Below are 26,147 nucleotides of genomic sequence, written 5' to 3'. Positions count from 1 at the left end.
CAGGGGTCGGCAACAGGCAGCCCGTGGGCCAAAACTGGAGAACAAGACTCAAACATGCCATTAATGGCCTCGTTCAAGTCCTCTTTTATTTTTTTTGTTATTTTGATCCTTTCCACATCTCTCACATATGTGTGTTTTAACAAGGCGGTCTGTGTTGCAAGTTGGTGAATGAAGATACTTGCCAGGTTACGTGGCACTACTGCTTTATTAATTTATCCAGTGTAAAACCCGGACACCGCCACACAAATTGTACGCGTTGTTGTTTTTGGAGCTCTGTCGCTTTGATTTATAATTCTTGATTTTTCTCTTTAAACTCACTTACAACGAACATTTTCTACTTTTCCTTACTGAGAAGCACTACTGCTCAAACCTCATAGTTACAACGCGGACTGTTGAGCAGACGCGTCTCAAGCCTATTAGTGATCCAACGCTGGATACTCTTAAAGGTACGTCCGTGGATCACGGCTGAACGCGTCTTCTCCACACTCACTTACAAACAAACATTTTTTCGCCTATCGTGCGTCTACTCTACACCCCTACCACTAAAAAATAAAAACGGATTATATCCAAGACTTCAGTCATAAATTAGTATTAATATTGATAGCATCACTGGTAGCTTCGTTGCTAACTCACTGTCCATCTGTTAAAATGGCGAATATATCAGATGTAAGTAGTCTACCTTTTGGTGCAGGTGAGGACACATTTGAGCTGCACGCACTGCAGTCTGAGCTGGAAGCTGTTGAGAAACAGATCCACGACCTTTTATTGAGACAGGCCGAGCTGAGAGACCGGTGTTTAGCTCTTGAAACATCACGCGCCGATGCACACAAATCAGTGTTTAACGTTACTAACCCGCTGACTCCGACCGAGTCTACTCCGTGCGTTCCTCAGCATCGGTCGCGATCAGCCATGGTCTCGTTCACTCCGGCTCTAACACGCCACCACGAAGCCTGGGTGGTTCCACAGCGGAAGACGCAAGTCAGGTTTAGACCAAGACTCTCTCCGACCCTCCCGGTTTTCGAGTTATCCACACAAAACCGCTTCTCCCCTCTTCGCGAAACAGAACGCGATGCTGTGATCATCGGCGATTCCATCGTTCGGCACGTACTGTTGAAGATTTTATTATTTAGAAAATAAGTAATTTAACAATTTTTTGTACACTATTATTTCCTTTCTGTCTGTGTATGACTTTGGGTGACTTTGGAACCTGAGAGCTGTGTGGTTACAGCAGAGAATTCTATTTCAGTAAAGTCACATGGTACAAACTATTTCTCAAAATACCTATAGAATGTATTACCATCTTTGGGACAAGGAGAGGGTATATACGTTTGCTGGACAATCTTTCTGCAGGGTCTTTCTGCAGAGGGGCACTCGGCTTTGTTTTGTTAATAAAGTCTAATATTTCTGGTATCAAAGATCTCCGAAGTCATTTCCCTGAAAAGAATTAAACCACAACAGTACACGCTACGTTAGGTAAAAGTAAGGTGCACAGTCACTGCTTTCCTGGTGCTTGTGTTTCTGAAATCGCTGCTCGCGTTCCCGAGATCCTGAACGGTGACGAGCGCGTCGGAACTGTGGTCCTGCACGCGGGAGTGAACGACATCAGGCTGCGCCAGACGGAGGTTCTGAAGAAAGACTTCAGGAATCTGATCGATACGGTACGCAGCACATCGCCTGAAACAACGATCATTGTGTCAGGACCGCTTCCCACGTACCGACTAGGGCATGAAAAGTTCAGCAGATTATTTGCGCTAAATGAATGGTTAAAGGGATAGTTCACTTTGAAATTAATTTTTGGTATGTTTTAGCTTACCTCAAGGGCATCCAAGATGTAGGTGTCTTTTTTTCCGCAGTAGTTTCAATTTTGATATTTTTAGGTCAAACCGTTCTTGTCTGTCAGTCATATAATGCAGGTCTATGGTCATTATCTCAAAACACAAGCACAGAGTCCAAATTAAAACAATTCCCCGTCGTCCAAATTAAACAATTCCCCATCGTAAGTACACATTGATGGCCTAAGACACGAAACGAGCGGTTTGTGTGAGAAAACGAACAGTATTTATATCGTTTTTACCACTTATATGCAGCCATGTCCGAGTGATCTGATCTGACGTGTGCGCAGACTGGTGCATAGATATATACACACTAGATGTCGCCTTGTCTACAGCAGTTCATTGGAACGAATGTCTTTAAGGCGACATCTAGTGTATATATCTATGCACCAGTCTGCGTACACGTCAGATCAGATCACTCGGACATGGCTGCGTATAAGGCTGCGTATAAGTAAAAAAGGTGTTTGAAACCCTTGGCCCTACAATACTATTGATTGTAAATAGTAGTCTCATTCATGGAGTTGTACCCCTACATTTTAAACACGCAATAGTGGAACCACTGATGAAAAAAACAAACCTGGATTCATCAGTTCTTGCTAATTTTAGGCCCATTTCGAAACTTCCGTTTCTTTCTAAAATATTGGAAAAAGTGGTTTTTAAACAATTACTGTCCTTTTTAGACTTGCATGGTTTGCAAGAAATTTATCAATCTGGTTTTAAATCACTTCACAGCACAGAAACGGCCCTGTTAAAAGTTTATAATGATTTATTATTGGCCACTGACACAGGTAACTATGCTGTTCTTATGCTACTAGATCTTACTGCTGCTTTTGACACCTTAGATCACAATATACTGATCTCTCGTCTTGAGCATTGTGTTGGTGTAAAGGGTGCCGCATTACAATGGTTTAGATCTTATCTGGGCAAAAGAACTTTCTCGGTACGTCTTTCTTTATATATATATTACCTTTAGGGTCCATATTTAGGAAACATGGCATTTCGTTTCACTGTTATGCAGATGACTCGCAACTCTATCTGCCTTTGAAACGAAACAATGCAAACTCTATAGCACCTTTGTTGAGATGTCTTGAGGATATTAAAGCCTGGATGGCCTCCAATTTCTTAAAGTTCAATGAAGATAAACTGAAATCATTTTGTTTCAACCTGGTGGTACCATCAATACCCCTGATGTAGATCTTGGCGACTTAAAGTCATATGTGAAGCCCGTTGTAAAAAACCTAGGTGTTTTAATGGACGGTGACTTTAAACTAGATAAACAGATTCATTTGGTAGTTAAATCGTGTTTTTATCAGTTAAGGCAATTATCTAAAGTCAAGTCATTTGTATCTTTTACTGATTTTGAGAAGGTCATCCACGCTATTATATCATCGCGACTGGACTATTGTAATAGTCTCTATGTAGGCATTGGTGAGGCATCTCTAACACGTTTGCAGAGGGTACAAAATGCGGCTGCACGTCTATTAACAAGGACACGCAAACAGGACCACATTACTCCTATATTAGCTGTCCTTCACTGGTTGCCAGTTCGTTTTAGAATTGATTTTAAGATTTTACTTTTAGTTTTTAAATCATTAAATAACACCGCTCCTAAATACCTCTCAGATCTATTACAGCCATATGTTCCATCCAGAGCACTTAGGTCTGCTGGGCAACTGCTTTTAGTCTCTCCCAATGCAAGATTAAAGAGCAGAGGTGACCGTGCCTTTGCAGTGGTGGCCCCGAAACTCTGGAATAATTTACCTTTGTACACCAGACAGGCACCTTCACTTGCTGTTTTTAAATTACATTTAAAAACATATGTGTATAGTATTGCATATAACACAGTATGAGAGTTACTTGTTAGGAGTTCTTGTTTAAGTGTGTGTTATAGGCTAATTCATTATTGTATTTATTGCTTTTTTATTGTGTTTTTATTTATTTTAGTTTTAGTTTTAGTTTTACTGTTTATTTTATATTGGTGAACACCTGCTGTTTTAAAAAGGTGCTCTATAAATAAACTTTGATTTGATTTGATTTGAAAACTATTTCTAAAGCTAGGTCTTCTAAACATTAGATCACTCACACCTAAGGCAGTTATTGTAAATGAAATAGTCACAGAAAATAGCTTCGATGTACTTTGCCTTACTGAAACCTGGCTTAAACCAAATGATTATTTCGGTCTAAATGAGTCTACTCCATCTGGATACTGTTATAAGCATGAGCCCCGTCTGATTGGTCGTGGCGGAGGTGTTGCAACCATTTATAGAGATATTCTCAATGTTACTCAGAAAACGGGTTATACGTTTATTTCATTTGAAGTACTTGTACTAAATGTTACGCTCTTAGATGTTAGAAAAACATCCCTATTATCTCTAGCCTTGGCTACCGTATATAGACCGCCAGGGCCTTACGCTGATTTCCTAAAAGAGTTTGCAGATTTTCTCTCAGACCTATTAGTCAATGTCGATAAAGCATTAATTGTTGGAGATTTTAACATACACGTAGATAATCCAAATGATGCGTTAGGGGCTGCGTTTACAGATTTATTAAATTAATTTGGGGTCAAGCAAAACGTCACCGGACCAACTCATCGTCTTAATCATACACTCAATTTAATTATATCACATGGAACCGATCCAACCGATATAGATATCATTCCACAAAGTGATGATGTCACTGATCACTACATGGTAACTTGCATATTACGTACTGCTGTAATATGTCATGCGGCGCCGCGTTATCAACCAGGCAGAACAATCCTCCCATCCACCATAGATAATTTCTCAAATTGCTTATCTAATCTGTCTCAGCTGCTGCCTGAACCCAAACAAACAGATGAACTAGAAGAACTAACTAGCACTATGACCACCATCAGGGTTTTGGACAGAAAATTTTGTACATTTTAAAGATAAATGCATTAATCTGGTGCATCTTTTTATGTATAATGACCACTAGAAGGTGAAAAAAAAAAAAAACTTTTTACAAGCATGTATTTATTTATTTTTAGGTATTTTAATAATCAGATAATTTGATTTTATTTACAGTTCATAGGGGGCCATGAAATTACAAAACAGTACTAGTAAATTACGTGACTGCTACTTGTGATAGCTTATTTTATAAAAACGGCAGAAGAATTTCGGCTATTGCCTAAGTCAGGCTGGCTCTATGGATATATTTTAAGTAACCTAACTAGTTTGAGAGCCGAAGCTTAAGAAAAACAGTATCGGTACCTGGCTGTGACAAGTGAAGGCACTTCGATGCTGCAGAGAAGGTGCTTCTTGACTTTCGTGCGTCTGTGGAGGTTGTGATAACTGACAGGTGATGTTGAAAAGGGGGAGGGGCAGGGGCTCGTGCGCTTTCGCAGAAATTTACCTTGCTCCGTTTGAGACAAGCACGTTTAGGTGCTTAAAGCCCTGCATTTCAGCCCGAGCCCGACGTGCCAATATTATTATTATTGACTTATTTATGCCCCTAGGGCCGGGCTTCGGGCCAATTCTCACGTCATAATTCACATGCGGGCCGGGCCTCTGGCTTTTTTTGGGTTATCCTTCTTTTTATATTTTTAGACATTAATTAAAAAAATATGAGAAGCTGACGACGACGATAGAAAAACAAACATAGAAAGACATTTCATAACCTCATAACTTTCATAATCTTATAATTACACAGTGACATATGACTGACATGACAGTCTCATGCACGCACGCACACACACACACACACACATACGCACGCACGCACACACACACAGAAGGTTTCCCATCAGCGCGACCCACGATTCACCTCATGTGCAAATAATGGAGAATATTAAGAGAAAAAAAATCGCAGATGGCCAACTTAAAACGCAGCGGGAAGAGTGATAGAAGAGAGGAGGACTGGGTTAAAACCTTAGGCTACACTGTGGATGCTATTCTTTTTCTCCACGATGCTCTGTAAAAGACGGCTCTAACTTTTCGTTTCATTGGACTTTATTTTCGTTTAACTGTTGGAAACTACGGATGCTTTTCGTTTGATTGGACTTTTATTTTCGTTTAACTGTTGGAAACTACTGGAAAAAAGAATGGCCATGTTCTGTCGTGCATTTTTGAGGTAAGATAACCTGCAAGTTTATTTAATTTAATTGGTTTAGATAGGCTATTGCTCCTTTCGTTTGCGAGCGCTGGTTCGAGCAGCCTGAGCCTGCCTCAGTATTTCAAAAAAAGTTGTTTTACTCACTGTGGTTTAATAAATAATCATTGTTAAATTAACTGTCTGTGTGATATGCTTGAAGTGTTTTATAGCCTATCTATGGATTGTAGCCAAGTAAAGTAGCCTATTAGCGTTGATTTGAGAGGCTAAATTGATCAAACATGTTGTAGGCTATACTCGCTGTCGGTTCGGCTGCTTGGTCGTCATTTAAAAAAAAAAATGCTCCAAAACATTTGTCTAAATTAACATGATAAAGAAATGAAAAGAAACATGACTAACAAAACTGACCTATTTTAATGGCTGCAAATAGGGCAGGCTGCCGCTGTGTAATAATAATAATTAAAAAAACGGACTCGAGTCGGACTCGGGCTGATAATTCTGATGAGCTGTCGGACTTGTGCTTGAGCGTCTCGGGCCAGGGCCGGGCTCATGCTTATTCTGATGCTGTCGAAATGCGCAGAACGGTTTGAGAATGGAATGGAACCCGGCCGTGAACCCGCTGCGGAATCGTGTCGGTGGAAAATTGGTATCTAATCATGTGATTCCGTCTTGAGTTTTTGTCGACAGACGGAGGCGGCCCGAAATTTGACGGAGGCGGCCGCCTCATAATTCTCTATGCAGGAAAAACCCTGACCATTCTCTCTAGAACATTGGATGTGGTTGCACCTATTAAATTAAAAAAGGTCAGAGAGAAAATTAAAGCACCATGGTACAACAACACTACGCATGTTTTAAAGAGAGAAACAGGGCTCCAGACTAACTTTTTTATTTAGGTGCACCAGCACAAAATTTGGGTGCACCGAAAATTTTTCTCGCCTCGCGTCACCTTTAACGCCACAATTTCAAGGTCACCTTTTTATCACGCTCTATATACATTCATATTATGTAAATGATTTTAAACAAGAATAAGGTGTAGGTAAATAAAAAGCAAAAAAAAAAAAAAAAAAATTTAAAGTGCTTCACTGAGCTGCCAAACTAACTATTTTGAGTCTCTAGCTCAGGCGCGGTATAGGCTCTACCTCCGTCGCTGAGTCGGATGCCATCTCCGACGAAAGACCAGGGCTTGGCATCTTACCAGGGACTGGGGAGAATGGTGGCTGAAGTAGCTTCATGTCTGGGCTGTTGTCGGAGCATTGACCGGGGAGTAAAGGGTTTTAACGGTATTCCTACTCTTACCGATACTGCTTATCGATCCGGTACTTTAACTGTATTCTTATCGGTTCTTTTTGTTTATATATATATATATATATATATATATATATATATATATATATATATATATATATATATATATATATATTATTCTAAAAAGAAATCTAATAAAGTAATCAAAGGTAAAATAACACTGCATAATTTTTCATAAATAGATTAATGCTTAATAAAGCTGAAGTTATTCTTTCAAGAGCTTTGTAGTGATTTTTCTCTTGTTGTTTGATTCGCAGTAATGGCGCAATCGTCCGCATGTTTACTAGACTGCGGCCCCTTTAAGACCGAGTGCAGATCTGCTACTGATCTGATGCACCATATTGTCCCAACTATTTCCATAACTACGTCCATTTAAGACATAAACTGTTTTTAGTGAATCTCCAAGCCGGTCATTTTGACATACTTTTGTGTACATTTGATCGTTTAGACACCCACATTAAACCCAAAGTAGGCTATAATTTGCTTGTCAAGGCCGCCTTGCGAACAACATCTCTTGCGCAGATTTTGTGCTTTTAATAGCTCTTTTAATTATTTAACGCGTCTCGCAAGTTAGCAACAGTAGCTAGACTGCATTTTACAACAATCACCGATCGTGCTGATTCTGTCGTTAGGTTTGAGTTTTAGGGAGAAATGACAGTGTAATGCTGCGAAGGGAAGAAGTTGCGCTAGATAGAATGCGGCTATAGTTTTTAATGGTTTTACCTCAATATATTGTTTTTTATAATCTTTGGAAGCCGAAATCTAAAATAAAATCAGACTAATATCACAGACCTTAAGTGTAACCAGGCTACGTTTGAATGTTTAATTCTGTCCTCCGTCATCACTCATTAAGCGTGAGAGAAGAGTGTGAGTTCCCATGAGTGTGTGAGTTCTGTCAAAGGAGAACAAACACTTAGTTCGTGGAGAGGCAGCGGATGCGAGGACGTTAGGTGCACCGGTGCGCAATGGCGATTCTAGGGGGTGGCCTGGGGTCAGATGACCCATGAGATAAGAGCACGCGCGCTGCACGGTGCACCTGCTGCTGCTGGTCCGTGAAACAAGAGGACGGTCACACAGTTGCAACAATACAACAACGATAAAAACGCTGGAATCAGTCGATTGAGAGGTATGGTCGGGACCCAACGCAACAGAGTGCGGCACGGGAATATAGATCTGATGGCCGAGTGCGGGCGCGGGCGGTAATGCACTCGTGTGTCGATTCGCGGGAGTCGGGACTCCCGCAAAATAGAATTATCTATAAATTGAACAAATAAAAACGAATAAATTGTCATTCATCTGTTGCACAAAAGCAACAAGAACAACTAAAACAAAATAGAAACGATTTACAGGCCAGAGTCTCTATTTATAACATGTTTGCAGCGTTGAACAATGTAGCCAATCACAGACATATGTGTTGATTTCTTGAACGCAATGGCCAATCAGATGCATTTAAGATAGAATCCCCTCACCACTCAAAATGGCCTTTTTGTTCAGTGCTGAATTCTGCATACTGGCAAATCATCTATTATATCAAACAAAGTGTTGATAATATGAAAGATTAATTATGCAGCCAGTTTCATTGATAATAACAGAGATTTGTGAGATGGCGATGAACTGAGATGTCAGCTTTTTAGGAATTATTAAGTGAGAAATCCGTCCTGCGCAGGTCTCTAATGTAGACTTTAAAAACAAACCACTAACATTATATTTACATTAACAGTAGCCTAGGCTGCAATCTAGTGTATGTAAACCTTTTTGCAGATAAACACAAATGCATTTTCGGACAAGTTAATGGCCAAGTTAATTGAGTAAATCATATCCCCCACTATGGCAATTAATAACAGACTATAGTAAACACATTTCCTAAATAGGCCTGTGACTGTATCTTACATTTTATGAAATAGTACCATTATTTAAAAATAAAGTTTGCACTTTGTTACTATTATTAAAATCCTCTATTGTTCATAAGAGTTTAAAGGTTTACATAACATTATTTTATAGTATGGCCACCCCACTCTAGTTTTGTGTCCCATCTTGGCCACCCCAGTAAAAATGTCCTGGATACGCCACTGCCGGTGCGACCTAGGAAAAATTTTAGTCGCACCCTTACAAAATTTGGTCGCACATTGGTCGCACTCTAGAGCCCTGGAGAAACCCGTATTTTAGAGCGTAAATGGAAACAAACTAATTTAGAGGTCTTTAGAATCGCGTGGAAAGACAGTATGTCACGTTATAAAAAGGCCCTAAAAGCGGCCAGGGCTGAGCACCTCCGCAAACTAATAGAAAACAACCAAAACAATCCAAGGTTTTTATTTAACACCGTGGCTAGACTAACAAATAAACAGACGTCACCCGAACAAAATATCCCGTTACAGTTCAGTAGTAATGATTTCATGAACTTCTTCACTGAGAAAATAGAAAGCATCAGAACCACAATTGTAAACGTTCAATCTTCAATTGTGCCTTATAATTCAGCTTCAATTATCACCCCGCAAGAACAATTACAGTGCTTTACAACTATAGAACAAAAAGAGTTAAATAAACTTATCACTTCATCTAAAACAACAACATGTTTATTAGATCCTATACCAACTAAACTACTGAAAGAAGTGTTACCTGTAGTGGAAGAGCCTCTCCTCAATATTATTAACTCGTCTGGCCCCCGACTGAGCCTGGGTTCTCCCAAGGTTTTTTTTTCTCCATTAGGTCACTTGATGGAGTTTTTCGGTTCCTTGCCACTGTTGCCTTTGGCTTGCTCAGTTGGGGATATTTTGGGGATATTTAATTTAATTTTATCAATCAATAAATTCCTCTTGAAACAAACTTTGTTGTATTATTTTAATTTAATACTGTGAAGCTGCTTTGATACAATCTGTATTGTGAAAAGCGCTATACAAATATACTTGACTTGACAAATGTGGCTTTTTGTGAATGACTGTCCTCCTACAGGATTAATCCTCCTACAGGATTTAACACAGAGTAACAGCTCACTACCAGTTACAGAAGACACTGTAACAATCTGTCACAGGCAAATCTAGGCTAGTTGAATTTTTTATTAATTAATTTCTTAATTCATTCTTTGAATATATTCTGGGCCGCCATCTAGTGCCGAATTTCTTTTTGTCCCTATGCCAAACTTATTTACCGACCCCTGTCCTACATCATACATCGTCAAGTGTACTCTTCTGGCATAAGTGGACTTGCGTACAAGATTCCAGCAACAATTAATTTGTCTGTCAACACCTGATGCGAATTCGGCACAACACCGCTAAAAAAAACAGAAAACCGTTGCTTATGTCAACAGCATAAATGTGTGTAGGCCTATTAAATGACCAGTAAAGTCAGTCAGGTAATTATACGGTATTGTACCGCGATTGCTGTGTGAAACTGACTATTGAGTGATAACCACTTTAAGAGTTTCCCATTTCACTATTACACCACCACCACCACCATTATCATCATCATCATCATCATCATAAATCTCTCGACCAGTTCAGCGGGACTCACCGTTAGACGCGTCACTTCCTCAACACTGCAGGACACACTGGCGACTGGCGTTACGTTATTCAAATGTCTGCGCGGGAAGAATCCATGTGACGCATGCGCGCTGGAATCACTCTGGAAAGATTGTGCAAACAAATGACACAGGCTGTGTTTTAAATCGCCCTTATACCCTAATTCAACATTCCCCACATTAATCCACTGATATAGTTCACTTGAAGGAGTGAATTCGGACACTGTGCCTTAAGGTCTGCCGCTTTTGCAGTTTGTGCTTCCTATACACCCCTAAGCGAGGGCTTAGATCGGAAAACAAATTCCTCCTTCAGATTCCCAGAACCCGCTTGAAAAACAGAGGTAATAGAGCGTTTGAAGTGGCTGGCCCCACGTTGTGGAATAAACTCCCAATCCAAATTAAAATGGCTTCCACTTTATCTGAGTTTAAATCTGCTCTGAAAACTCATCTGTTTGATTCAGCTTTTAATATGTAATTTATTTATTATTATTATTATAGATTTTTTTTTTTATTGATTACAAGTGAGCATTGATTGTTTTATTGTGTATTTGATTGTAATTATTGTACAGCACTTTGGTCGGTCGACAGCCGGTAGTAAATGTGCTCTATAAATAACCGCTTTTGCAGTTTGTGCTTCCTTTTTAATAATTATTTTAATCCAGTGCAAGTGTTTTACTAATATTACATATAATAATTGTGTGATCAAATATAAAATGTCGCACATTTTATTTGAGTATAAAAGTATATATTCTGTGAAGAATGCCTTATTTTCTACTTAAACAGGGCAACAAATAAATTGTCCTGTTATAAAGGAACTATTCAATGTACATTTAGAAGTTGAACGCTTGCTTGCTAGTCACCATAACATCAAAACAGATCTTATTTTTTATGGAATATTGCAGTGTTTATTCTAAATGATTTATGGGTACACATCATTATTGTGTTAATAATCTTGAATCAGAATAAGTTCCTCTTGCAGCATCACTTCTTTTCTCTGATGACAAGGGGCGGGGCTATAACCTGTCACTCACATGAGATCAGCCAATAGCAGACTTTTATTTTTTTACATTTGTTCTTGTTCCAGAAGTGTTTCACTCGGATACACGACTCAATAGGGAAGAAAAGACGAGCACAACTTCAGTTTCATGTCAACTTTAAGAGTGAACCCTTAGCATAATTATAAACAAATTAATCATTAAAGGGTTTCTTAATTTAATGGGTTTTGAGAACCTGTCACACATAATGTGAACCTCACAGGCTCTCCTGGTGTCACGTGTTCATGACGACACTGAAATCTAAAGACAAAAGTTCAGCAAACATTTCTATCACACCAATCTCATGTGAACCGGTATAAAGCTGTGGCGCCAACTGCACTGTGAGGTCTTACTGTAACTGACGGGTTTAGTAATTGTTTAACAACAACAACAAAATGTAGGAAACTGCAGTGGAAATTATTTTCCGTGGTAATGGACATCTCTCATGTGAACCGGTATAAAGCTGTGGCGCCAACTGCACTGTGAGGTCTTACTGTAACTGACGGGTTTAGTAATTGTTTAACAACAACAACAAAATGTAGGAAACTGCAGTGGAAATTATTTTCCGTGGTAATGGACATCGTGTCGATAGTTGAACCGAAACATCTCTTTTAATGCAGACAAAGAGAAACATGTGCATGTAACGTTTAAGCAAAAGAGTTCCAGACGTCCATCTTGTTTTCCGTGGAAGCGTGATTGTTCGTATCGATTCCTCTATTAAAGTCTCTTCCTCATCTTTCCCTTCTTGTTGCCGCCACGCCCGAAGCCAGAACGCATCACTTCCTGTAGCCGCTGCTTTCCTTTAGCGCGCAGCTTCTTCATGCCGCCGCTCTGCAGGAACTGCTGTTTAGCTTTACGCTTGCGTAGCTTAAGGATCTGATCGCGGTTCTTCAGCTCTGATCGCACACGCGAGCCGCTCTCGCCATGAGCTCCTCCTCTTCCTCCCGACTGGCCATAAGCTCCTCCTCTTCCTCCCGACTGCCCGTAAGCTCCTCCTCTTCCTCTCGACTGGCCATAACCACCTCCTCTTCCTCTCGACTGGCCATAACCTCCTCCTCTTCCTCCACGACCTGAAGAAACCACAACACAAACACACTAGTACTCAAGAGAGCGGATGTCATGTGATCACTGGATGATTTTACAACACAATCTTTCGGTGCATCCCAATTCGCATACTATCCGTCCTAAATAGTATTAGTACGTCCCAAATCATAGTATGTTGAAATGAGTATTCCAAAGATACCCGGATGGTCTACTTTTTCCGGTCAGAATCCAAAGTGCAGGTCCGTAAACACGCTAACAGCTAATATCGCCCGCAACCCATTGTGCTGTGGACGAGGATTCGATTAGAACTACAAGCACAAGTGAAAAGTGTTAAAGAACTACAGACATGGAGGGCGTTTAAGCACGTAACTAAGCGACAGAGCTGTCTGTTAAAGATGACAAAGTACTATGTCCCACAGCTTGCCTACTCTTTTGCTACACTCAAAAGTATGCACTTTAAATACTTTAATGGCGTAGTATAAGTAGGGGAATTGGGACTTAGCATTGGACTCTTACCGCTGGAGTTCCTCCCTCTCGACGCTCCTCCAGTTTCTCCATCCGAGTCTGACGCTCGGTCATCCATCTTATTCTTCTTCTTCCATTCTTCATAACTGGACCAAAGTCAGGAAAACCAACTGACACGCAATTACTTAATTAACATAGATGGCCTTATAGCTCTATATGGAGCAAATGAGCTGTTCCTCTGGGTCCTAAAGCCAGTTCACTTCAGTATGCATTCAGATACACAAGGAAACATTATAAAAAAAAATGTTGGTAAAGTTTTAGCATTTTTAGTTTGAATTTTGAGCATTTTTAGGTTTTTATTTGTGTACTGAAACATTCCTCACATTCCATTCATTCCTAAGGGATCAAATTGACCGGCAAGGGAAGGTTTTGATACTTTTTAAAATTTCACCCACAAAACTCCTCGAATCCATAATTTTTTTTGTTTGTGTATTCGTGGTTCATGCGTGACAAAAGTCCTGGGCTTGATTGTTTATATCGTCTCTGAAATGTAAACCATCCCATCGCCCAGATCTAACCTGCTGTCAGAAATGAAGACATGAACATCATGAATTCCTGTAAAACTGCTCTGAAACGATGTGATACGAAAATACTCTTTTCCAGAAGGATACAAGTTCTTTTTCTTCTTCTTGCCGCTGACCACCGTTCCACTCTCTGTCTTGATCTTCTTGTGTTTGTCGTCTTTACCCGTGTCATGGACGAAGCGCTTCCTCTTGCGATCCCTGCGGAGAACATGCATGTCAGGATAAGAACACGTGTGTGTCAGGATAAGAACACGTGTGCACAGGGTCACGCGTGTAAAAGCCGGCGCTGCTCACCACTTCATCAGGCTCTTGTGTTGATTTAAAGACTTGCTCTCGTCACCCATCAGATCCAGAACTGCAGAGGAGGCCTGATGCTCGAACGAGCCTGCATCTGCCCCGAGACTCAGCCTACACACACACACACACACATTTAACAGTTTTCAAATGAACCACATTGACTACTACTACTACTAATAATAATAATAATAATAATAATAATAATAATAATAAAGCAGGTGTCCGCCATACCCTCGCTCTGAGTCGAAGTCTTTGGGTCTGTACGGGATGTAGAATTCTTCATCTTTTCCTGGTAATGTTTTCTTTCTGCTGGTTTCAGTATCTTCCTTTCGTTTCTTCCCTCCCACCACCTCAGAGAACACCGTCTGCAGACACACAGAGATCAGACACGGCGAGAGATCAGACAGGGCGAGAGATCAGACACGGCGAGAGATCAGACACGGCGAGAGATCAGACAGGGCGAGAGATCAGACACGGCGAGAGATCAGACACGGCGAGAGATCAGACACGGCGAGAGATCAGACAGGGCGAGAGATCAGACACGGCGAGAGATCAGACACACAGAGATCAGACACACAGAGATCAGACACACAGAGATCAGACACACAGAGATCAGACACACAGAGATCAGACACACAGAGATCAGACACACAGAGATCAGACACACAGAGATCAGACACACAGAGATCAGACACACAGAGATCATACACGGCGAGAGATCAGACACACAGAGATCAGACACGGCGAGAGATCAGACACACACAGAGGACACAGAGATCAGACACACACAGAGATCAGACACACACAGAGATCAGACACACACAGAGATCAGACACACACAGAGATCAGACACACACAGAGATCAGACACACACAGAGATCAGACACACACAGAGATCAGACACACACAGAGATCAGACACACACAGAGATCAGACACACACAGAGATCAGACACACACAGAGATCAGACACACACAGAGATCAGACACACACAGAGATCAGACACACACAGAGATCAGACACACACAGAGATCAGACACACACAGAGATCAGACACACACAGAGATCAGACACGGCGAGAGATCAGACAGGGCGAGAGATCAGACACGGCGAGAGATCAGACACGGCGAGAGATCAGACAGGGCGAGAGATCAGACACGGCGAGAGATCAGACACGGCGAGAGATCAGACACGGCGAGAGATCAGACAGGGCGAGAGATCAGACAGGGCGAGAGATCAGACACGGCGAGAGATCAGACACGAGATCAGACAGGGCGAGAGATCAGACAGGGCGAGAGATCAGACAGGGCGAGAGATCAGACACACAGAGATCAGACACACAGAGATCAGACACACAGAGATCAGACACGGCGAGAGATCAGACACACACAGAGGACACAGAGATCAGACACACACAGAGATCAGACACACACAGAGATCAGACACACACAGAGATCAGACACACACAGAGATCAGACACACACAGAGATCAGACACACACAGAGATCAGACACACACAGAGATCAGACACACACAGAGATCAGACACACACAGAGATCAGACACACACAGAGATCAGACACACACAGAGATCAGACACACACAGAGATCAGACACGGCGAGAGATCAGACACGGCGAGAGATCAGACACACACAGAGATCAGACACACACAGAGATCAGACACACACAGAGATCAGACACACACAGAGATCAGACACACACAGAGATCAGACACACACAGAGATCAGCTGCTGCAGTCAGAGTGTTCGACGCTCACCTGAATCTCGTCTTCGTCCTCGTCGGGTCGCGGTTCTGTCCTGGTTACCACGGCGATGGCGGCCTGACCCATCAGCTCCGCTCGCGCTGTGGAGAACTTGTGGACCAGAACACTGTCCCGGGATCGCTTGGCCCGCATCACCTCGCTGGCACTGGTTTTGTTGCTGGAGTTGATTTCGAAAATAGTCTGAGGAAACAAGAACGTGCAGCTCGACCAATAAACATCTGAAATGATAGTCAGAACCAGAACTATATTCAAAGTCTTCTGAAGTCAAACACTAAGTAGGGAATGGATTTGCTTCACGAAGGATCTCAATCTGAACTTGTGCTGCAAAAACTCATTGGTTCTCTTGACTAATCGAGACACAGTTAGTTGTAAAGCAGGTTACACTTTATTTTAAGGTGTCATTGTTACAGTGCAGTGTTGGGAATCGAAAATACTTGGTCAGGAATCGGATACTTGTTACAAAAATTATTTCGATTCCTCTCATCAATTCCCTTGTGAGCATTTCAATATGACTTTAAACAATTCAAGATCTCTATAACACTAATATTCCTGCCGTCTCTATAATAACACTAATCAAACAACAGAAGACAGAGAAAATTCACTCGACTGACTGAATAACTTATTACTATATTTTAATGTATTTTATTTTATAAAGTGCAGTGTTATTTTACATTTGATTACAGTTTCTGAATCTGAACACCTGAAAATCTTAAAACACTGTTTATTTCAAACGTATCTTCGTTCAGTTGTGTCTATTTGTGACGAGTGTTTATTGTCTTTAATAATGCTTGATATTTATATTAGTTCGGCTAGTTGTTTTTCTATGGTGTTTTTAAACCACAGGCAAACGCTCCTTGTGTAAGTGTTCTTTAGCCTGATGATTTCTGTTCATGATATTTTTACCTGATTGGAATCAAAATTAGGAATCGATAAGAATCGGAATCAATAAGCAGAATTGCAATCGGAATGATTAAAATTCAAACGATACACAACCCTGGTCACATGAGATCTGAGACGGACAGAGGAGAACGACATCAGCCAATAATGGCTTGAACTGCAAACTTCAGAAGATGAAAGAAGGTAATGCTGATTTTGAACAACACAAGCTGAGTAATTCCTGAGCCTTCAGAGAGATGATACTGAATAAAGGAATAAACGTACAGATTTAGCCTTGTAGCCCTTGATGCAGTCGACCATCAGCAGCCGGTCCAGTTCCACCCGCTCCAGTCCAGAACCTGAGACACACACACACAGAAGAGTTCAGCGGGAGTTTCTCTCACACACACACTCACCCAGCAGCGGGTGGACGGCCATCTTGGACAGGTCTGCGCTCTTGACGCACGTGACGGGCTCTCTCTCACACACACACACACTCACTCACTCACCCAGCAGCGGGTGGACGGCCATCTTGGACAGGTCTGCGCTCTTGACGCACGTGACATGCTCTCTCTCACACACACACACTCACTCACTCACCCAGCAGCGGGGGGACGGCCATCTTGGACAGGTCTGCGCTCTTGACGCACATGACGGGCTCTCTCACACACACACTCACCCAGCAGCGGGTGGACGGCCATCTTGGACAGGTCTGCGCTCTTGACGCACATGACGGGCTCTCTCACACACACTCACCCAGCAGCGGGTGGACGGCCATCTTGGACAGGTCTGCGCTCTTGACGCACGTGACGGGCTCTCTCACACACACACACACACACACACACACTCACCCAGCAGCGGGGGGACGGCCATCTTGGACAGGTCTGCGCTCTTGACGGGCTCTCTCACACACACACACACACTCACCCAGCAGCGGGTGGACGCCATCTTGGACAGGTCTGCGCTCTTGACGCACGTGACGGGCTCTCTCTCACACACACAAACACACACACACACACTCACTCACTCACTCACTCACCCAGCAGCGGGTGGACGGCCATCTTGGACAGGTCTGCGCTCTTGACGCACGTGACGGGCTCTCTCTCACACACACACACACACACCTCACTCACCCAGCAGCGGGTGGACGGCCATCTTGGACAGGTCTGCGCTCTTGACGCACATGACGGGCTCTCTCACACACACTCACCCAGCAGCGGGTGGACGGCCATCTTGGACAGGTCTGCGCTCTTGACGCACGTGACGGGCTCTCTCACACACACACACACACTCACCCAGCAGCGGGGGGACGGCCATCTTTGACAGGTCTGCGCTCTTGACGGGCTCTCTCACACACACACACACACTCACCCAGCAGCGGGTGGACGCCATCTTGGACAGGTCTGCGCTCTTGACGCACGTGACGGGCTCTCTCACACACACACACACACACTCACCCAGCAGCGGGTGGACGGCCATCTTGGACAGGTCTGCGCTCTTGACGCACGTGACGGGCTCTCTCACACACACACACACTCACCCAGCAGCGGGGGGACGGCCATCTTGGACAGGTCTGTGCTCTTGACGGGCTCTCTCACACACACACACACACACTCACCCAGCAGCGGGGGGACGGCCATCTTGGACAGGTCTGCGCTCTTGACGCACGTGACGGGCTCTCTCTCACACACACACACACAAACACACACACACACTCACTCACTCACCCAGCAGCGGGTGGACGGCCATCTTGGACAGGTCTGCGCTCTTGACGCACGTGACGGGCTCTCTCTCACACACACACACACACTCACCCAGCAGCGGGGGGACGGCCATCTTGGACAGGTCTGCGCTCTTGACGGGCTCTCTCTCACACACACACACACACTCACCCAGCAGCGGGTGGACGCCATCTTGGATAGGTCTGCGCTCTTGACGCACGTGACGGGCTCTCTCTCACACACACAAACACACACACACACACACACACACACACACACACACACACTCACCCAGCAGCGGGTGGACGGCCATCTTGGACAGGTCTGCGCTCTTGACGCACGTGACGGGCTCTCTCTCACACACACACACACACACACACACACACACACACACACACACACACACACTCACCCAGCAGCGGGTGGACGGCCATCTTGGACAGGTCTGCGCTCTTGACGCGCTTGACGGACTCGGGTGACGGGCTGGGTCGGGACTTCAGGTACTGCTTGTATGCGTTCTCAGAGACCCGGCGTAGATTCTGCAGATCCAGAGAGTTCTCGTGAGCCGTCTGAAGCTGAGACTCTTCATCATCCAGAACACTCTGAGGAACCCGACCGAAAACACCGTCCGCATCTGACGACCGGCACAGAGAGAGTTATATATACAGTACACACACACACACCAGGGCTCCACATTAAGCCTTTTCATGTGCTCGTCCTTCGGACAAGTAAATCTGTCATTTACGTCAAGAGCAAAAAAGTTGTTTATCCAGAAAACAAAAAAATTGTGTTGTAAATATGATTTATTCTGAAGCAATATTATCAGCTTTGATATATTTAAATCTGCATATTGTCATATCTGCATCGTTAAAGGGCATTTCCCCCTTTAATATTATTAAATATATGCTTTATCTTTCTTTTTAAATTCCAATTTAGAATAATAAGACACTATAGAGTTGTTAAGGCTGATCAAATGAAATCATTTACATAAAAAAAATTACAACTGCACTAAAAATTTGTAAAGAATACTTTTAAACATGAAACTGAACCACCAGTAGGTGGCGGCAGGTGACCGTCTTTATGAGTCATTAATTCAAACGATTCGTTCAAACGACTGATTCATTCAGGAACGAGGCCGATGTTTATGAACGGGTAATTGAACCTGGGATCGTTCAGTGATGAAACACTGTTGATGTTCTGCTGTGAATCTCTGGAACTACTTTCGCTGCAGAAACACAACAAAAAGTCAATATCGCGTAAAAAATGTAAGTGACTTAATTTAAACTTTTCTGAACTGTTGTATGAAACCAATGTCACATTTTCAATCATGATGGTATTCAGGAAAACAGCACTCGTGTGATGTTGCTTAACTATGTTAAAAATATAAAAACTGCACATTTTGATCAGTGTGTTGTTCACTGAGTTTGTTTGAGCTGCGCTCGTTTGTTTCCATCTCTCCTCAAGAGGCTCAACAGCGCCACCTTGTTACCGTCAGTAATAAATGTGTTATCCACTATCCAATCGGGACTTACAATAAATGAATCATGCTCTTGTTTTAAGCACATTCCTCACATCATTTCAACTTAAATTCAAAATAACTAAATTTCATGCATAACCCTTTTAATTCAGCTCTAAATATCTTGCATTGTGTGTCTTTGTCGACCTCTTGTGGGAAATAAATAATATAATACGTTATTTCATGACTCTAGATGGGCTTATAGCTCTATATGGAGCAAATGAGCTGTTCCACTGGGTCCTAAAGCCAGTGGGTCCTAAATTCAGTGTGCATTCAGATACACATGTACAGAGCCGGATTAACGCAAAGGCAAACTAGGCACGTGCCTAGGGCCCGATTGGCGGGATGGGGCCCAGACAGAGGGACAAAAAAAAAAAAAAAAAAAAAAATGTACAAATGTCCTATCTACAATTTATTTCAATATTTATTAATTAACTAAAAATAGTGACGATGTTTATCTTAACCATAGACTGTTACATTACTGCAGTTAAACCAATTAATGTGTCCGTTACAAAGCGGGTGCCGGCTTCTGAAAGTATGTGTAACGAACATCCATCAGGTGCTGCGAGGCAAAAGCCTAATAAGCACACAAAGAAGCACAGCTCATAATGCAGGTGTGTGAGTTGTCGTCATCTATTTTGGAGTGATTGCAATGTATTCTAAATATAAACTTGTACTGTAGATCAGCGTCATTTCTGGAAAAATCATTCACCGCTTTATTACGAGTTTAAAAGAGCGCGAGCGTAATTAACATGCCCAGACGCGACGCTTTGAATTTGCGCGTACAATGAATAACATCGCGTCGGGAGCTGACTAGTAAAAAAGCTACAAAATTAAAAGACAAGACGTCTGTATTCTAAGTTAAAAAGCCAACACACTCACTCAGGGTTTATACAGAGATTCTTAAATTGAATTTACTACCTTTTTACCACCTATTTTACTACCATCACAATATTTTTACTACCAACACGGCTTCAAACTTCAACTGTAGCAGTGTTAAGTGTTAAGTAAAGTGACAAGTAAAGACATGAAATATCTTTCCAAAATGAATTAATAACATATTTAATCACAATTTAATGAGGCAATTATAACTTAATTTCAACACTGGGAGGGAGAGATAGAGAACCAGAGAGACTTAAACCTCTGTCTTTGGGTCCGACTCAAAATAAAAATAAATTCATGGAAGTTTAGTAAGGAAATAGGCCTGCACACGTAAGTTACCCTAATTGAAAACCATATAGACCAGGGGTGTCCAAACTTTTTTTAGTGAGGGCCAAATACAGAAAAATAAACAAAGGGCCGGGCCACACACTAGAGGTGACATATTGACACAATACTGTATTTTTACAACCTGGCTATAAAACGCTATAAATCCATCCATATTTTTTCCCAAAACGCTATAAATCCATCCATATTTTTTTCCAAAACGCTATAAATCCATCCATATTTTTTTCCAAAACGCTATAAATCCATCCATATTTTTTTTCAAAACGCTATTAATCCATCCAGATTTTTTTTTCAAAACGCTATAAATCCATTCATATTTTTTTCCAAAACGCTATTAATCCATCCAGATTTTTTTTTCAAAAGCTATAAATCCATATTTTTCCCCCCAAAATTGTCTTTTTAAAAAGTATTTTGTCTTTTATTTCGTGTTTGCATTTGAGGAAAAAAACATGTTATGTAGCCTAACCGTTCGTTCTCCATTAAGGATGCTTTTAAAACTTTCACAGAGACATCAAACAGAAAACACCTCTCTTTGAAACGAATTTCGTTTTGTATTAATTTTATCTTAATTTTAATCCATGTTTCATTATTTTGTATAATCACAACACGTTCAGACATGAACCGAAACTCAGCGTATAGGTAGCCTAGGCTACTCGCCTCAACGACCTAAACAAATTAGAAATATCCTATATCTATTATCTACAGAAAGCTTGAAATTTATACTTTTAAACAGAACCATTCAAAACTACATAAAAGTAGGCTATAGGCTAATCCGTAAGAAATGCATTTTTCTCCGGCGCGTTCACTACTGCGAAGATCGCGGGTCAGTGTCAACTTCATCTTTGCAGCTGACACAGAAACACTTGTTTATTAATAAACAATTAAAATGTCATTATTATTTTTTTTACAGCGTTTAGGTGCCGTTTATATGAACGCGTCACCACTGCATGAGAGAGAGAGAGAGAGAGAGAGAGAGACACACACGCAAGGTCTCTCCCTCTCTGCCGTGCGCTCGCTACACGGTTTGCATGCGCGCTTTTGCTCGCTCGCTCGCTCTAGATTCGCAGGAGATTTTAACTAATTTCCAGGCATCATAACATTACAAAAGGCAATTGTATTATTTTTTTATTACTATTTTGGTATGATGAACATTCACCCGTGTGGCGGATAGCCTTTTGAGATTTACTCGCCAAACGGAAAATCTAACCGCACTTGGCGGGTGTTAATTTCGGACCCTGGCTGCGGGCCAGTAAAAACTGGACCGCGGGCAGCCGAAGTTTGGACACCCATGATATAGACCCAGTTAGATGGGGCTTCGAAAATTTACTACCTCGTCAGATGACGTTTACTACTTTTTACTACTTTTTACTGGCCTTAATTTGGCATAATTTAATTTACTACCTTTTACTACCTTTTACAACCCCGCGGAAACCCTGTCACTACAACATTTTTAAATGTTTCAAATAAAGGATCTCATATCTATGGGTCTATCTTCTAAATTCTGCTGATGATTAGATTATACCCTGACATTACGCCAATAATATCAGTTTATATATTTTTTTCTGCTCAGTAGCGATCGTGTCTTTCTCTTCCACTTGATTTGTGTATAGCATATTTAAGGTAGCAATGCAATATAAAAGCACTTATGCTCATCTACTTAAGTGGGATTCTGGAACTGTGAATAAATTGAATAAAACAGCAAAATAACAACAACAACAACAATAACATCTTCATTAAACAAAAAAGAGATTACCTTAGATAAAGTTTGATTAATATGTACATACAGTACCGGTAAAAGTCTGGACCCATTACTATTTTTAATGTTTTTGAAAGAAGTTTATTATTATGCTCTACAAGCCTGCATTTATTTGATCAAAAATACAGAAAAAAACAGGAATATTCAGCAAGGATGTGTTAAATATATAAAAAGTGATAGTGAAGACTTTAAAACAACTTTTTAATAATAAAAAATCCTGAAAAAAAGTATCACAGGTTATAAAATAAATATTAAAGGAGAAGTTCACTTTTAAAATGAAAATTCTGTCATCATATACTCACCCTCATGTTGTTTCAAACCTGTATGAATTTCTTTCTTCTGCTGAACACAAAGGAAGATATTTAGAAGAATGTCAGTAACCAGACAGTTTTGGGGTCCCATTGACTTCCATAGTATATATTTTTTCCTACTATGGAAGTCAATGGGACCCAAAAACTGTCTGGTTACTGACATTCTTCTAAATATCTTCCTTTGTGTTCAGCAGAAGAAAGAAATTCATACAGGTTTGAAACAACATGAGGGTGAGTGTATATGATGACAGAATTTTCATTTTAAAAGTGAACTTCTCCTTTAAGCACCATTTCTAACATTTGATAATAAATCAGAATATTATAAAGTTTTCTGAAGGATCACGTGACACTAAATTCAGCTTTGCATCACAGAAATATAAAGTATAGTAAAATAGAAAACCATTATTTTAAATTTTAATAATATTTCACTATATTATTTTTCTGTATTTTTGATCAAATAAATCCAGGCTTGATGAGCATAAGAGACTTCTTTCAAAAACATTAAAAATAGTAATGTGTCCAAACTTATGTACAGTGTAAGTAAAAATATACTGCTTTTAAAATTAAATGTTGTATAAATAAAAAGGTTAGGAATCATATTTGCTTCAAGTGTTTTTTTATTGGGGGTGGGGGGCCTCCAACATGAATTTTGCCTAGGGCCTCCTAATGTCTAGAACCGGCCCTGCACATGTAGACATTATAAAATCAATTTATTGGTTTTAGCATTTTTAGTTTGAATTGTAAGCATTTTGGGGTTTTTCTATGTGTCCTGAAGCATTCCTCGCATTCCATTCATTTTTATGGGGGTCAAATTGACCCAGCAAGGGAAGGTTTTGATACTTTTTAAAATTTCAACCACAAAACTCCACGAATCAATAAAAAAAAAAAAAAGGTGTATTCGTGGTTCAAGCGCGACAAAAGTTTCGGGTCAAAATGACCCGAGGAAAGGATGAGGCTTCTTATCCGGTCGGGCAAGTAAAATTCTCCTTCACCTGTACCTTAAAAAACAAATCCACTTGTCCCAGACAAGCGTTTATGTTGATCCCTGCACACACACACACACACACACACACACACAGAGTCCCCTGTGTTTACCTGGTGTGTGTTCAGGGACGGCGAACTGTACGGGTCGACCCAAGAACAGATGCAGATCGTAGAGGAACGGCACTTCATCAGAACACACCAGACTGAGCGCTGTCCCGCCTCTGCCGGCACGAGCCACGCGACCTGCAACACAGAGGTCAGGGGTTAAAGGTCGAGGTCAGGGTTAAAGGTCGAGGTCAGGGTTAGAGGTTGAGGTCAGGGGTTAAAGGTCGAGGTCAGGGGTTAAAGGACATGGGTTAGAGGTATGGGGTTAAAGATCAGAGGTCAATGTTAGGGGTTAAAGTTCAGGGGTTAAAGGTCGAGGTCAGGGGTTAAAGTTCAGGGGTTAGAGGTCAATGTTAAGGGTTAAAGTTAGAGGTCAAGTGTCTGCTTAGTCACACACCGACTCTGTGCAGGAAGAGTTTGGGCTTGGACGGGAAGTTAAAGTTGATGGCGTTGTCGAGGAGTGGGATGTCGATGCCCCGGGCCGCCACATCAGTGACCAGCAGAACCATGGCCTTCCGGTGGACGAAGCGGCCGATGTTGATCTTACGGGCCGTCTGGTCCAGAGCGCTGTAGATGTAGGCGACCTCCACGCCCTGCTCCATCAGGAGCTGCAACACACATACACACACACACACACACACATCAGAGCCAAGAGAACAGAACCAGCACTTCCTGGGAGACTGGTGCAGAATCTCAGTAGAGCTCCTTGCACACCGAGTCCGAAATTTCTGCACATTAAAAGACAAATACGACCTCACGTTGTGTCAATCATGTTTACACACTGCCTCCGAAACTTTCGGCATAAAAAAAACTTTGGATCGGGTTTGATTTTTTGCACCTTGGGTTAGGGTTAGGCCAAACCCTAACCCTAACCCTGTTTTCAAAGTTTGTGTTCTCGAGCACCAAACACTGTTATCCAATCACAGCCTCTGATGAGCCAAAGTCAGCTGAGGTTCGAGGGGTTTACTCAGTGAACAGGGCTCGTACAGACACTGTCAAATTAAATTCCAAGACTTTAAAACTCTTTTCAAGAACAATTTTTTTGGGGGGGTTCAAGAACTACAATCAGAGATCTCACTAATCAAAACTATATCTATTACCTTTAAAAAAAAAAAAAAAAAAGTAAACAGATAAATAAAATACATACTAATAAAACAAAATGGTACAAATAAAGTGCAGCACATGCAAAGTATGCAATGACTGTGGAAACTATAACCATTGAAAGGACACTATGACAAAGATATCGCTTATTCAAACTTATTCAAGATTTTTGTCCCATGAATATATGATTGACCTGAAGAATGAAGCTGTATCATATACGTGTGTGTGTGTGTGTGTGTGTGTGTGTGTGTGTGTGTGTGTGTGTGTATATATATATATATATATATATATATATATATACACAGTGAGGAAAATAAGTATTTGAACACCCTGCTATTTTGCAAGTTCTCCCACTTAGAAATCATGGAGGGGTCTGAAATTGTCATCGTAGGTGCATGTCCACTGTGAGAGACATAATCTAAAAAAAAAAAATCCAGAAATCACAATGTATGATTTTTTTAACTATTTATTTGTATGATACAGCTGCAAATAAGTATTTGAACACCTGAGAAAATCAATGTTAATATTTGGTACAGTAGCCTTTGCAATTACAGAGGTCAAACGTTTCCTGTAGTTTTTCACCAGGTTTGCACACACTGCAGGAGGGATTTTGGCCCACTCCTC

The 26,147-nt window shown here is 41.4% G+C and overlaps 1 protein-coding gene across 1 annotated transcript in view; it reads right to left on the bottom strand.

Moving 5' to 3' along the window:
* Nucleotides 1-11,751: 11,751 nt before the first annotated feature.
* The window catches only part of ddx54 (DEAD (Asp-Glu-Ala-Asp) box polypeptide 54), a 36,084-nt gene continuing 21,688 nt past the window's right edge, over nt 11,752-26,147 (bottom strand). The window contains exons 11-20 of the mRNA XM_082168814.1: nt 24,820-25,030; nt 24,429-24,560; nt 18,936-19,157; nt 17,088-17,161; nt 15,921-16,106; nt 14,375-14,508; nt 14,141-14,254; nt 13,934-14,044; nt 13,314-13,408; nt 11,752-12,823 (exon numbers count right to left, since the gene is read on the bottom strand). Of these exons, the coding sequence (XP_082024940.1) occupies nt 12,471-12,823; nt 13,314-13,408; nt 13,934-14,044; nt 14,141-14,254; nt 14,375-14,508; nt 15,921-16,106; nt 17,088-17,161; nt 18,936-19,157; nt 24,429-24,560; nt 24,820-25,030 (1,632 nt within the window). The 3' untranslated portion in view covers nt 11,752-12,470. The remainder of the gene's footprint in view (nt 12,824-13,313; nt 13,409-13,933; nt 14,045-14,140; nt 14,255-14,374; nt 14,509-15,920; nt 16,107-17,087; nt 17,162-18,935; nt 19,158-24,428; nt 24,561-24,819; nt 25,031-26,147) is intronic.

Source organism: Leuciscus leuciscus (genome assembly GCF_965113295.1).
Source record: "Leuciscus leuciscus genome assembly, chromosome: 5".
NCBI lineage: Eukaryota > Metazoa > Chordata > Actinopteri > Cypriniformes > Leuciscidae > Leuciscus > Leuciscus leuciscus.
Note: the sequence above shows the minus strand (reverse complement) of the source record. Positions and strands in the feature narration are given on the sequence as shown.